This window comes from Nicotiana attenuata, unplaced genomic scaffold (genome assembly GCF_001879085.1).
Source record: "Nicotiana attenuata strain UT unplaced genomic scaffold, NIATTr2, whole genome shotgun sequence".
Lineage (NCBI taxonomy): Eukaryota > Viridiplantae > Streptophyta > Magnoliopsida > Solanales > Solanaceae > Nicotiana > Nicotiana attenuata.
In genome coordinates, this window is record NW_017674672.1 from 40,263 (window position 1) to 53,311 (window position 13,049).

A 13,049-nucleotide genomic window follows, 5' to 3' on the forward strand; every position below is an offset into this window, starting at 1 on the left:
CGGCTTCGGCTTTGGATTTGGATTTGGATTTCTCAAATGATCGATCGATAAGATTATTTTTTGGACAAAATTTATTTAATTAATTAGTTAATAATTAATTAAATGACAGTCAGTTCATTAACTGGAATCCAATAAACGCTGACTTTGCTGAACGTTGCTTTCCCTCCTGAACTGACATCACACCTCTTCCGATAATTGCTTACAACTGAGGCATGGCTTCTTTTTCCAGTGACTGAAAATCGAGAATTTCCTTCTGAATACTGCATTCTACTTCGCAGCCTCTCTCTCTCAAATTCGTAAGTGTGATTTTGCTCCGTTCTTTGAGTTCGTTGGTATCCTGCAATTTGTATTGCCACTGTTGTAGGAAGGTTTATTCCGTTTCATCCTGGAGGATTTAATCCATTACCTTGGCAATTGTGAGGAGGTTAAAATTCCTTAAGGACACACAAGGAAATTGTGGACACGGAATATTTCTTATCGTTTACAAATTTTCTGTTTCTTCTAACAGTTTTATTATTTCTGTTTTAACATAGTGTATTCTACAGTTTCAATTTAGAATACACACTTTTCTTATTAGTACGTTCCAAAAGAATGGCATATTTCTATAATTGGAAATAATTCAACTTTAAACTTTTAATTTTACCTAATTTACCCTTATTGAGAAGCTTTTATAACCACACAAATGGTATGGCCCCACAAAGCTTTACCCCTTAAGCTTTTAAGACCACAAGTTTCAAAAGTCTCGCTCTTTTCTCTTAAACTCCTTGCCGAGTCAAACTACCTCATCTAAATTGAAACGGAGTGAGTAGATAATAATAAGTGGTAGTCGAGAACAAAACTTTATTATTAATGAGAAGTTCTTATTAAAAAAAGCTTTACAAAGACTTACTTTATTATTTAGTAAATTATCAGCTTTGATAGTTTAAAGTTTAAACTTTAAACAACATTGTTTCTTGAAATATTTTCAAATATTATATTACAGTTAATTGATTGGAGTATTAGTCAAACAAATTCTTTTCTTTGAAAAATAAATATTTAATTTTAAAAAAAAAAATGCATTCATCTTTGTATTTCGAGCCTCTTTGTTTTGATGGAGCGGATGTAATAAATATTATGGAATGAGCATTAAAAATTCGTTTAATTTTAAATTCGATAAGTATTCCAGCAATTATTATTTGGAAAGTACTACACCCTTTTAATCCCACAACATGTGCTCCTCCGTATAAGAAGCCATTTTTTCCCACTACTCTTCTACCTCTCTCTCTCTTGGTTTCTCCAAAGAAAACCTCCATTTGTAGATCCATAATGTAGTTCACATCAAGATGGGAAGAAGAACAGACAGAAACCCTAAATCTTACACTCTCCCTTCTTCCCCTACTCACTCCTCTTCTTCTTCAGATTTCGAGTTCACCATTGCCCTTTCTCCACGTAGTCGCAAGTTTTCCACAAACCAATGTCCCGCTGACGAGCTTTTCTACAAAGGCCAACTCCTTCCCCTTCACCAATCTCCACGTTTGTCTATGGTCCGTACTCTTCTACTGGCTTCGTCTTCGACCTCTTCCTCCTCTGATACCACGACTACTGCTTCCCGTGACTCTACGGGCAGCAGTAGTTCCAATGATTCCCAATATTCCTACTCTAGTGGCGACCTCGTCCTCCTCCCCGAAGGATGTGACTCCTCCCGCCCTAGCTCCGTCACGGAGGAGGACGAGTTCAAGCGCCTTAACAACTCAATAGGCATTCCTTGCACCTCCATCAAGAAAGGTAATAAGTACTTGAATTTCTCACTCTCGAGATTTTCTTCTGTGTTCCGCAAAGAATCCAAGAATCAAAAGAATGATTCAGATGTGATCTCAGGACCTCTGCCTGCTCAGACGACCACGTCCTCGTCTTCGGTGAGACGCATGAGTACATCAGCTAGAGAAGTCATACGTAAGTATTTGAAAAAAGTTAAGCCTTTATACGAGAAGTTATCCCAAAAGCCGTCTGAGAAAATGATGGTATCGTCAAATACTGTAACATTATGCATGAAATCTCAAGATGGGTTTTTGAATAGTAGAGAAAATGGTTATTCTTCTATTCAGAGCTCTATTAAAGAAAATACCCAAAATGCAACAATATCGCAATCTTTTTCTGGGAATTTGAGGTATCCAAGGAGGAGAAGCTACGTGTCAAGCTGTCCTTCGTCGATGAGATCATCACCAAGCCACTCTGGGGTCCTCAGTAAAAGTGGGTTCACAACTCCGACTAACAAGACGATGACTGGTGGAATTTGTTCATCGGATTCGTCAACAATGGAGGAATTACAAAATGCAATTCAAGGTGCAATTGCACACTGCAAGAATTCCATGCTTCAGAATCCGAACACTAGTACTTAATAAAATTTGGTCAGTTATGAAACAAATTTTTAGTGTTGTTTTTAAGGTAAATAAGAAAAGAAAAGAAGGAAAAAGATCAAGAATATTTGTGTTTGCTAGATAGCTATTGGATCTAAAGGTTCGTTTATTTTATTTAGTGGGTTATTTTGACTGAGGAAGACGAGGATTTAACCTTTTGTGTTTTTTTCCTTTTGTTTCATAGTTTAACCTAGCCGTTGCGTCTTGATCGAAGTTTTAGTGAGTTGCATGTGATGTTATTAATGGACCACTCATTTGGATTCTTCTCTCCTCTGTTTTGTTCCATTGAAATTTGGAGTGCCTTGGAGTTTGTACTTCGTAGTTTGTCTTCTACTCTCTCTCTCCGCCATATTTTATGTGGAATCTGAGAGTAATTATTTTTACAATTCTCATGACTATCTAGTTTTATGTTTGTATATGGTCGAAATCGGGCTTATTTATGGCATGACAAATCGAGACTAAAACTTGATGAGTTGAAGATGGACCTCGGGTTCCATCGAACCAAAGTACGAAGTTAGAACATACGTCTTCAAGATCATCGAGCCCGTGACTCCGGAACCGACCCCGACTCCGAATAAGCTCGAGGAAACATTATCGGACCAAATAATGGAATGCCGAAATATTCACAACCGATCGGATATCACGGCGAGATCTCGGCACGTGTCAATGAGAGGCCGGTTAATTAGCGAATGTATGAGATTCCTTACCTTTTATAGTATTATATCTAAAGTAAGACTCCCCTACTATATAAAGGGTGTCTGATTATTTTTAATACACATTGTAACATGCATCCCAAAGCAATATACTGTTATTATTAGTTCTTATTATCGCATCATTCTGTTTCGATATTGATTAAGACATTTTTGACTCGAGGGTGACCAACTTTCAAGGCCAAGATTATTCAACTCGTGTGGTTTGCATTTATTTTTCTATCATTAATTTCAGTATTAATTTGATTTCTCAATTTGTATCAAGTTAGATTATGTATCCTTAAAACTGCGTATAAATTCTATTGTTATCCGATTTTAAAGGTAATTAAACAATGTTTTTTATTTTGGATTTACCTTTTTATGACTTTTTTTTTAACATACCTTTTTATGACTTAATCTAACAGTACTATTTAAAGTTTAAATAGTACTTCCTCCGGTCCAAAATAAGTGATTTTTTGGCCCTTTTTTGTGGTCCAAAATAAGTGATTTTTTCAGATTTCAAGAATGAATTAATTATTTTTTTCCTACATTGTCCTTGGAGTAAATAGTGTTGGAGTATGTGTTAGGAGTGTTTATGTGAGATAGTAAAGGTTAATATGGTCAATTTCATTGCTAATTAATGCTAAAAGATGAATTTCTTAATTTGTGTGAAAACATCCAAAAAATCACTTATTTTGGACCGGAGTGAGTAGTGGTAAGTTTCATTTGAAATTTAAGGAAGTAAAGGTACGTATTAATGAGTTTTGTAAGTAGATGAGAACCTTCCACGTGCCCGTATAGGAAAATTAAATGTAGTTTCAGACTTCTCAGCTGGTTGGACATACGGCCGGTGACATTTATTATGGGAAGTAACTTTGAAGTTTCTATGGTTTGAATTAGAAATTTATTCAAACTACGAAATCTTAGTAAATAAAAACCTGCGCTAGCTAGTCACCTTTACAAAAAGTCCCTTTTCCCCTTAACTCTGATTTTATTGTTCACAAGGCTTGAATTAATTCCTATTATGGATTTTATTCAAATTCGGTACGAAAGTTTTATCGTGCGAATCGTGATGTCAAATGGTAGATTCATATGTTGACCAAAAAGGCAAAAAGTCTTTAACAGTCTGGCCGAACCAAAAGGTCTTCTAGTTCTAATATAGTCTTGTTAGTTTATCATCAAGCAGCAGAAGTCTGATTGGATCAAGAAATATAGAAACTCTGATTCATAAGCGAGTACTTCAAAAGATATTGAATTTAACTTCATTTAGAATGTATTAATGTTAATTTGTTGAGTTTGTTAAATTTACCTAATCTAATCAAAGATGATGAATATCAGGTACATGCAAGAGAGATGAATGAGGTGAATGCAAAGAGTGAATCTCTGGTATATTCCAAATGTTCATACGCACTTGTATGTACACTAATATAGATATTTATCAATGTATAACTGATTTCTAACAACCTATTGACACACTACTAGAAATCCGGTAAATACCGACAAGAAAAACCGACCAACTTTGGTCGATTATGGCCAATTACCGACCAAACATATATATANGGGTTGGAGTAGTTTCAAGTTGGAGTTTATAAATTATCTTAAAATAAAAAAGCAAAAAAAAAAAATTAGCTATAAAAAAAACGAAACAAAGAGAAGAAAAACTACCCATTCAAATTGGGATGTAGTTTCTAGTTGGAGTTTTAAAATAATTTTAAAATAAAAATTATTAAAAGGAGAGGAAAAAGCCCTCTCCTTAAGCCAAGTGGCAACCTAAAAAAATCCCACATGGCATAATTAGTTATTTAATTTATAATTAGTTATTGGTTATTATTTTTGAATTTAAATATATATAAAAAACGAAAATAATAAAATAAAATAAAAACTACCATATATATATATATATGTATGTATATATTAATTGATTACTTTATTTGAATTAATAAATATAGATATCTTATAATTAAATATAAAAAACGAAAAATAAATATATAAAAAAATAACTATCGATTCAAATTGGGTGGGAGTAGTTTCTAAATTATTTTAAAATAAAAGGCAAAAAATAGCTATACAACATGAAAAAAGAGAAGAACTACCCATTAAAATCGGGAAGTAGTTTCAAGTTGGAGTTTTAGAATAATTTTAAAAAAAATGAAATTAAGAAAATAATGAATTATCAATTCAAATTTGGGAGTAGTTTCAAATTCGCGTTTTAAAAATTATTTTAAAATAAAAAAACGAAAATAAAGAAATTAAAATACTTTCAGAGAAAAATATTAAATAAAGTAATATGCTAATAAATATTTCTATTAAAAATGTAATAATATTAAATATTATTTATTTAGTTTATAATTAGTTATTGGTTATTATTTTTGAATTTAAATATATATAAAAAGCAAAAATAATAAAATAAAATAAAAAACTACCATATATATATATATATTAATTGGTTACTTTATTTGGATTAATAAATATAGATATCTTATAATTAAATATAAGAAAAATGAAAAATAAATATATAAAAAATAACTACCCATTCAAATCGGGTGGGAGTAGTTTCAATTTGGAGTTTTTAAATTATTTTAAAATAAAAGGTAAAAAATAGCTATAAAAAATGAAAAAAGAGAAGAACTACCCATTCAAATCGGGAAGTAGTTTCAAGTTGGAGTTTTAAAATAAAAAATGAAATTAAAAAATAATGAATTACCAATTCAAATTTGAGAGTAGTTTCAAATTGGAGTTTTAAAAATTATTTTAATATAAAAAACGAAAATAAAGAAATTAAAAACTTTCAGAGAAAAATATTAAATAAAGTAATATGCTAATAAATATTTCTATTAAAAATGAAATAATATTAAATATTAGATGACATAATAAAGAAAAATACATAACAAAAAATTTATTCAATGCGCTCCCTATATATGTCCTGACAGTTTAATAGAGATTTTATTCATTAAAATTTAGATAATATTATTAAGATCAACAGAATAAAATTTAAAACAAAAATAATATTTCATCAGTAATAAATTATATATCTTCTCATATATTACAAAAGGAAAGCAAATACTAAACAATGGCTAATAATAAAGAAAAATATAGAACAAAAGTTATTGGTTAATATTTTTGAATTTAAATATATATAAAAAATGAAAATAATAAAATAAAGTAAAAACTAACATATATATATATATATATATATATNAAATCTATTTATATATAATATACATATAAAAAACGAAAATAATAAAATAAAGTAAAAACTAACATATATATATATATATATATATATATATATATATATATATATATATATATATATATTACTTTATTTGAATTAATAAATATAGATATCTTATAATTAAATATAATTAAAAAATGAAAAATAAATATATAAAATAATAATTACCCATTCAAATTGGGTGGGAGTAGTTNAAAATATAGAACAAAAGTTATTGGTTATTATTTTTGAATTTAAATATATATATAAAAAATGAAAATAATAAAATAAAATAAAAACTAACATATATATATATATATTTGTTACTTTATTTGAATTAATAAATATAGATATCTCATACCTAAATATAATTAAAAAAACGAAAAATAAATATATAAAATAATAACTACCCATTCAAATTGGGTGGGAGTAGTTTCAAGTTGGAGTTTATAAATTATCTTAAAATAAAAAGGCAAAAAAAAAATTAGCTATAAAAAAACGAAAGAAACAGAAGAAAAACTACCCATTCAAATCGGGATGTAGTTTCAAGTTGGAGTTTCAAAATAATTTTAAAATAAAGAAAATTAAATTACCAATTCAAATTGGGATTAGTTTCAAGTTGGAGTTTTAAAATTATTTTAAAATAAATAAAACGAAAATAAAGACATAAGAAAACTTCCAGAGAAAAATATTTAATAAAGTAATATGCTAATAAAACTTTCTATTAGCAATGTAATAATATTAAATATTAGATGATATAATAAAGAAAAATACATAAAAAAAAAGTTATTCAATGCGCTCCCTGTATAAGTCCCGTTAGATTAACAAAGATTTTGTTCATTAAAATTTAGATAATATTATTAAGAACAATAGAATAAAATTTAAAATAAAAATATTTTAACAGTAATAAATTATAAATCTTCTCATANATAAATATAGATATCTTATAATTAAATATAATTAAAAAAATGAAAAATAAATATATAAAATAATAATTACCCATTCAAATTGGGTGGGAGTAGTTTCAAGTTGGAGTTTATAAATTATCTTAAAATAAATAAGCAAAAAAAAATTAGCTATAAAAAAAATGAAAGAAAGAGAAGAAAAAGTACCCATTCAAATCGGGATGTACTTTCAAGTTGGAGTTTTAAAATAAAAAACGAAATTAAAAAATAATAAATTAACAATTCAAATTGGGGATTAGTTTCAAGTTGGAGTTTTAAAATTATTTTAAAATAAATAAAACAAAAATAAAGACATAAAAAAACTTTCAGAGAAAAAAAATTTAATAAAGTAATATGCTAATAAAACTTTCTATTAACAATGTAATAATATTAAAATATTAGATGATATAATAAAGAAAAATACATAACAAAAAAAGTTATTCAATGCGCTCCATTATAAGTCCCGTTAGTTTAACAGAGATTTTGTTCATTAAAATTTAGATAATATTATTAAGAACAATAGAATAAAATTTAAAATAAAAAAATATTTCAACAGTAAAATTATAAATCTTCTCATATACGACAAAAAGAAAGCGAATATTAAATATTGTTTAATATAATAAAAAATATATAGAACAAAAAAGTTATTCACTAACTATATAAGTACCTTTGATTTAATAGAGATTTCATTATTGGGTATATCGTATTGACAAGCAAGATGACAATTGAATTTTATTAAAGCAATACAATCTAATAGGATCAAACAAGCCCAATCATAATTTAATTTAATTAATATTTTTAATACTGACCGCGCATCGCGCGGGTACAGTACTAGTTTTAATTTTATTATTAGAAACCGACCAACTTTGGTTGGTTTTTCTGGGTTTAATTTTGGCATAAAATGCCTGTTTTGGTAGTTACACCACCTACCAGCATATAAAAATACAACAACAACAGAACAACAACACAACAACAACAACAACACCACAACAACAACAACAACACAACAACAACAACAACAACACAACAACCACAAATTAAGTTTCAATTGAATATAACAATCCAAAACCAAGTTAAAACTAATTACAACAAGTTCAAAACTGGTTCTATTTGTCTAGTTCAAAGTATATAAAAGTCAAGGAGTGTTTTGTACAACATCATTATCACCGTCTGATGAACTTTCATCTACAAGATGGTATAGAGAAGGGTCTTGTGGAGGACAGGAAGAATGATCACGGGGAGGACGGGAGGAACGATCACAAGCAGGACGGGAGGAACGATCACGAGCAGGACGGGAGGAACGATCACGTAGAGGTCGAACCTCTGGCAATGACTCACGAGACCAGGTCAACGGTAAAGCTCCAGTAGATAGGAGAGTTCTGATATGAGCTTGCATGCCAAGGAATTGAGCATCTCTAACCCTTTCTCTTTACTTGGCCGCTTCTAGCTCGGATGTGAGCTTTGTCACAGTCTCCCGCATAGCGAAGAGTCTCTCCCCATTAAGTTTCTCGCCTTGCGAGGAAGTCCATATTCCTTGTATTCCACACTTATAGTGATGGAACTTTTTAGTAGGAAGCCCGTATACCTTCCCCCATTTTAGACCGCCAACAGACTCCAAACATATTCTTTCAGCATCCTCGTCCGAAGGTTGGGTTGGCTCGCCCGATTCACCAGCTAGATGACTGCGAATGAATTCCTCCATGTTACTTTGGTAGCGACCCTATATTATTTTAAATTGAATTAGTATTTCAAAATTTATATAAAAGTAAATTATAATACTTAAAGAAAAGTGAAAGCTTACATATGCAATCGAGGCTCGGTCCTCGATCCACCTTTCTTGATCCGTCTCTTTCTTCTTCTTTACAATATGCGTCTCCTTGAATAGCTCATCATGGCTCATTGGACTCCCCAACTTCTTTTCCTGAAAATAAATTAATTTAGTTAATAAAAAGAATAGATATACTTTGAAAAGTAAAATAATTTAAGTAATTACGTACCGATCTTCTTTTTATTGTCCCTAGGCTGATCGCACCTCCAGTGTGCAAGGAACCTCCCTTCTCGGATGCGCGAGGTTTCTTTCCCTTTTCGCTCTTCTTTAAGAAGTCTGCGGTAAGCCATTGCCTTTACAAATCATCCCATAAATTCTGAAATAACCATCCAGGCCTCTTGTTCTTCTTTCTAGCATCGGAGAAAGCATTGGCCAATCTCTTGCGAGCTTTATGATGAAAATTTGCAGCCACTTCCGCGCTATAGCGGTCTTCCTATACACATTTGCTCTGTATTTCAAAAGTTAAATATTATATGGAAACATCATAAATATAAATTATTAAACTGCTTAAAAGAACATTTATACATTAAATTGATTGAAAATTTGCTCCTTCAGCGAGAATGGGAAATCAGTCCAAGTCGCATATGGGCCATCATAAAGCTTTCTGATGGCATTGGTGATTATCCTCGTAGTCTTATTACTCGGCTTGAACATGCAATTTAACAATAAAAACACATTAATATCTTAGTAAAAACGTTACAAAATAATAAACGCAAAAATAACAAATAACTCTTACCCATCACCCTCAGGGACTATGATGATCCTGCCATATTAATCATAATGCACTTCCTTGTCATCATCGTCCGAAGCATGTGTATCAGAGGCATGTGTGGACGGTGTAGGGGGATTAGAGCTACTGCCTCGCAGGCGAAGGCCTGAAATAGATGGAGTCGCTGATGAAGATGGTTGTGATCCCTGTGACTGCGACATAGCTGGATGCGACCTAAGTGGCCGTGACCCGAGTGGCTGTGTTATGGATGGATGCGATCCATGTGGGTGTAATATGTAGGGATGTGATATAGATGGTTGCGATGCAGATGGCTGTGATCCACGTGGCCGTGAGGCAGATGGACTGTATGTCGGACGTATAGTCCTATGGCCCTGTGATGAAAGACCTGGTGTCTGGATGAAGGTGTAAGGCTCGTGATGTTGTGGCAGCTCAGTATAGCCGTGGGGTGGAGGATAAGACATAGGCATCTCTGAAGAGGGTGGAAAAGAGGGAGTATTATTATCTACCCTCCTCTTTCCCTTCCTAGCCTTTTCTCGACCTCGAGAACCAGTAGGGTCATTGTTACCTTGACCCTTGCCTGCCATCTGCATAATATAATACATATTTAGATTGAAACATATAAGAACTAGCTATAAAAAGAGAGTGCTTTAAAAAACCAACTTTTTAATCCTCATCGATGTATTGTTCCCCGTTCGAGAATTCTTCGTCCTCACTTGTTTGAGCTTCATCAGTTGATTCCTCGTCCTCATTTTCTATAATTGTTACTTCATTTATATCAACTTTTTCCAATATGCGTTCAGGATGTTCCAAATTATTTTCTAACTGATCGTCCACTATTTGGTGAACACTGGAGATATCGTTTTTATATGCAACATCTAACGCATTCTCGACTTCCACCCTACCTATAGGCTTAGTTTTTATTACAACCCACCAATCGGACTTATTCCGCCGCAATGGATAAGGAGCATAATACACTTGCCTAACATTATGTGCAATTATGAAAGGATCATAGCGATCATACTCCCTCGTATGATTAACCTCAATTATGTTGTACTGGTTGTGTACTCTTGTACCTCTTGTTAGATTTGGGTCAAACCACTTGCATCTAAAGAGTATCAATTTCTTATATGGCCAACCTGTATCCTCTAGTTCTATTATTTCTTTGAGAACACCATAATAATCAATATCTCCAACTTGGTTGCCATCACCACCTTGAACCCACACCCCGCTGTTGCTACTATTTTTATTTTTAGAGCAATCCTCTGTATGGAACTTATAACCATTCACTACGTACTTAGACATTGTTGTGACCTGAAGCCCAGGTCCTCAAGATATATCTTTCAAAAATTTATTTACACCATTATTTGGATTATTTACCTACATAGTGTTAAAAAAACTCATAAGTTAGCATAACTTACAGACATTATTTACCTACACAGTGTTAGGACAGTATCAGGATAAACTTACAAACTGTTTGAACCACGTATCGAATCTCGTATATACAACATCATGGCCAAATTGACCCACGAAGTGACTGTGACACATCAAATACTTTTAGTAGTTGCATCAATATGTAATCATAGTAAATTTTATATTTTGATAACTAATAAATCAATACTTACTTGAGAAATGGTACAATTATGGGACAATTTAGCAACACATGAAGTGTAGATGACTTGTACTCCATATCACTCAAACTTCTCTTTCTAACATCCTTAGTACATCAGCCTGGTTGATTGATATGGACATTGATGGATATAATGGATCATTCACACATTCGACCGTGTGCCTATTGGGCCTATTCTTAGAACATGGCATGTTACTCTCAAAATAATAAGAACAAAAATGTGCAGTTTCCTTTGCAAGATAGGCTTCGCATATAGATCCTTTAATCCTATTCCTCAACTTAATAAATTGTTTGCATTTGCCAATTGTTCTACATAATGTCATGTTAGCCAAGAACATTCAAATAAAATAGAAAATTATATCAAACTTATATTATTACCTCTCAAAGGGATACATCCATCTGCATTGAATAGGCCCTCCAAGTCATGCCTCGTGTACAAGGTGGATTGGAAGGTGTTCCGTCACATCAAAGAAACCACATGGAAATATTTTTTCCATCTTACTAGAAGTTGCACGAATGTTCTGATCCATCCGGAGTAGGTTTTCTTCCCTTAATGTGGTAGAGCACAAGTCTTTGAAAAACAAACTAATATATGTGATGGATTTCCAGATTCTTTCAGGCAAACCATAAAATGCAATAGGCACTAAGGTCTCCATGAAAACATGCAGTCATGACTTTTCAAATGGCTCAACTTCCCTACCTCCATATCTACTTTTTTTCCAAGATTCGACACATAACCCTCAGGCATCTTCAATTTCATAACCCAATCACAAACTTGTCGTCTTTCCTCCAAATTGAATGTGTAACTTGCTTTGGGCTAAACACCTTACCATTGTTTGCTGTGTGCAAGTATAATTCAGGCCGCCTGCAATATTCTTGTAAGTCCATTCTAGCCTTCGGGTTATCTTTTGTCTTACCTTTAACATCCATCACTGTGTTGAACAAATTGTCAAAATAAATTGATGTCTTACCTTTAACATCCATCAAGGTTGTGACGGAGAAGATTATCCTTCCAATAAGGCAACTCCCAAAATATACTTTGTTTTGTCCAACTATGAGTAACACCATATCCGGGGAATCTATAAGGTGGAGCCTCAGTAACTTTACTGAAGTTCTGGACCCTCTTCCAAATTTCCTCACCTGAAAGTATCGTAGGTGGAGAATCATATTCCATTTTATTCTTTTTGAATGCATTTTTCATCCTTCTAAACTCATGATCATGAGGTAAGAATTGACGGTGACAATCAAACCATAATTGCTTTCGGACATATTTCAAAGTGAACGCTTTACCATTTTCCATGCAGTATGGACAAGCTAGCTTCCCAGCAGTCATCCACCCAGACAACATTCCATACACAGGAAAATCGTTAATAGTCCACATTAAATTAGCATGCAAATTGAAATCTGCTTGGTTGATAAGTCATATGTTTGAACACCATCATACCACAACTGTTTTAGCTCATCAATCAAAGGTTTCAAATATACATCAATCAAACTTTTGGATTACGTGGATCGAGGATAATACAATTTAAGAATATATATGGACTAGTCATAAACAACTCAGGTGGTAGATTATAAGGTGTAAGAAAGACAGGCCAGCATGAATGGTGTCGCAGATATA

The 13,049-nt window shown here is 32.1% G+C and overlaps 1 protein-coding gene across 1 annotated transcript; it reads left to right on the forward strand.

Moving 5' to 3' along the window:
• The first annotated feature begins 1,206 nt into the window (after positions 1-1,206).
• Positions 1,207-2,713, forward strand: LOC109219095 (probable membrane-associated kinase regulator 1). The gene has a single exon (XM_019383519.1). It carries the CDS (start codon positions 1,323-1,325, stop codon positions 2,376-2,378), a length of 1,056 nt encoding a protein of 351 aa, XP_019239064.1. The 5' UTR covers positions 1,207-1,322; the 3' UTR covers positions 2,379-2,713.
• Positions 2,714-13,049: the final 10,336 nt, after the last annotated feature.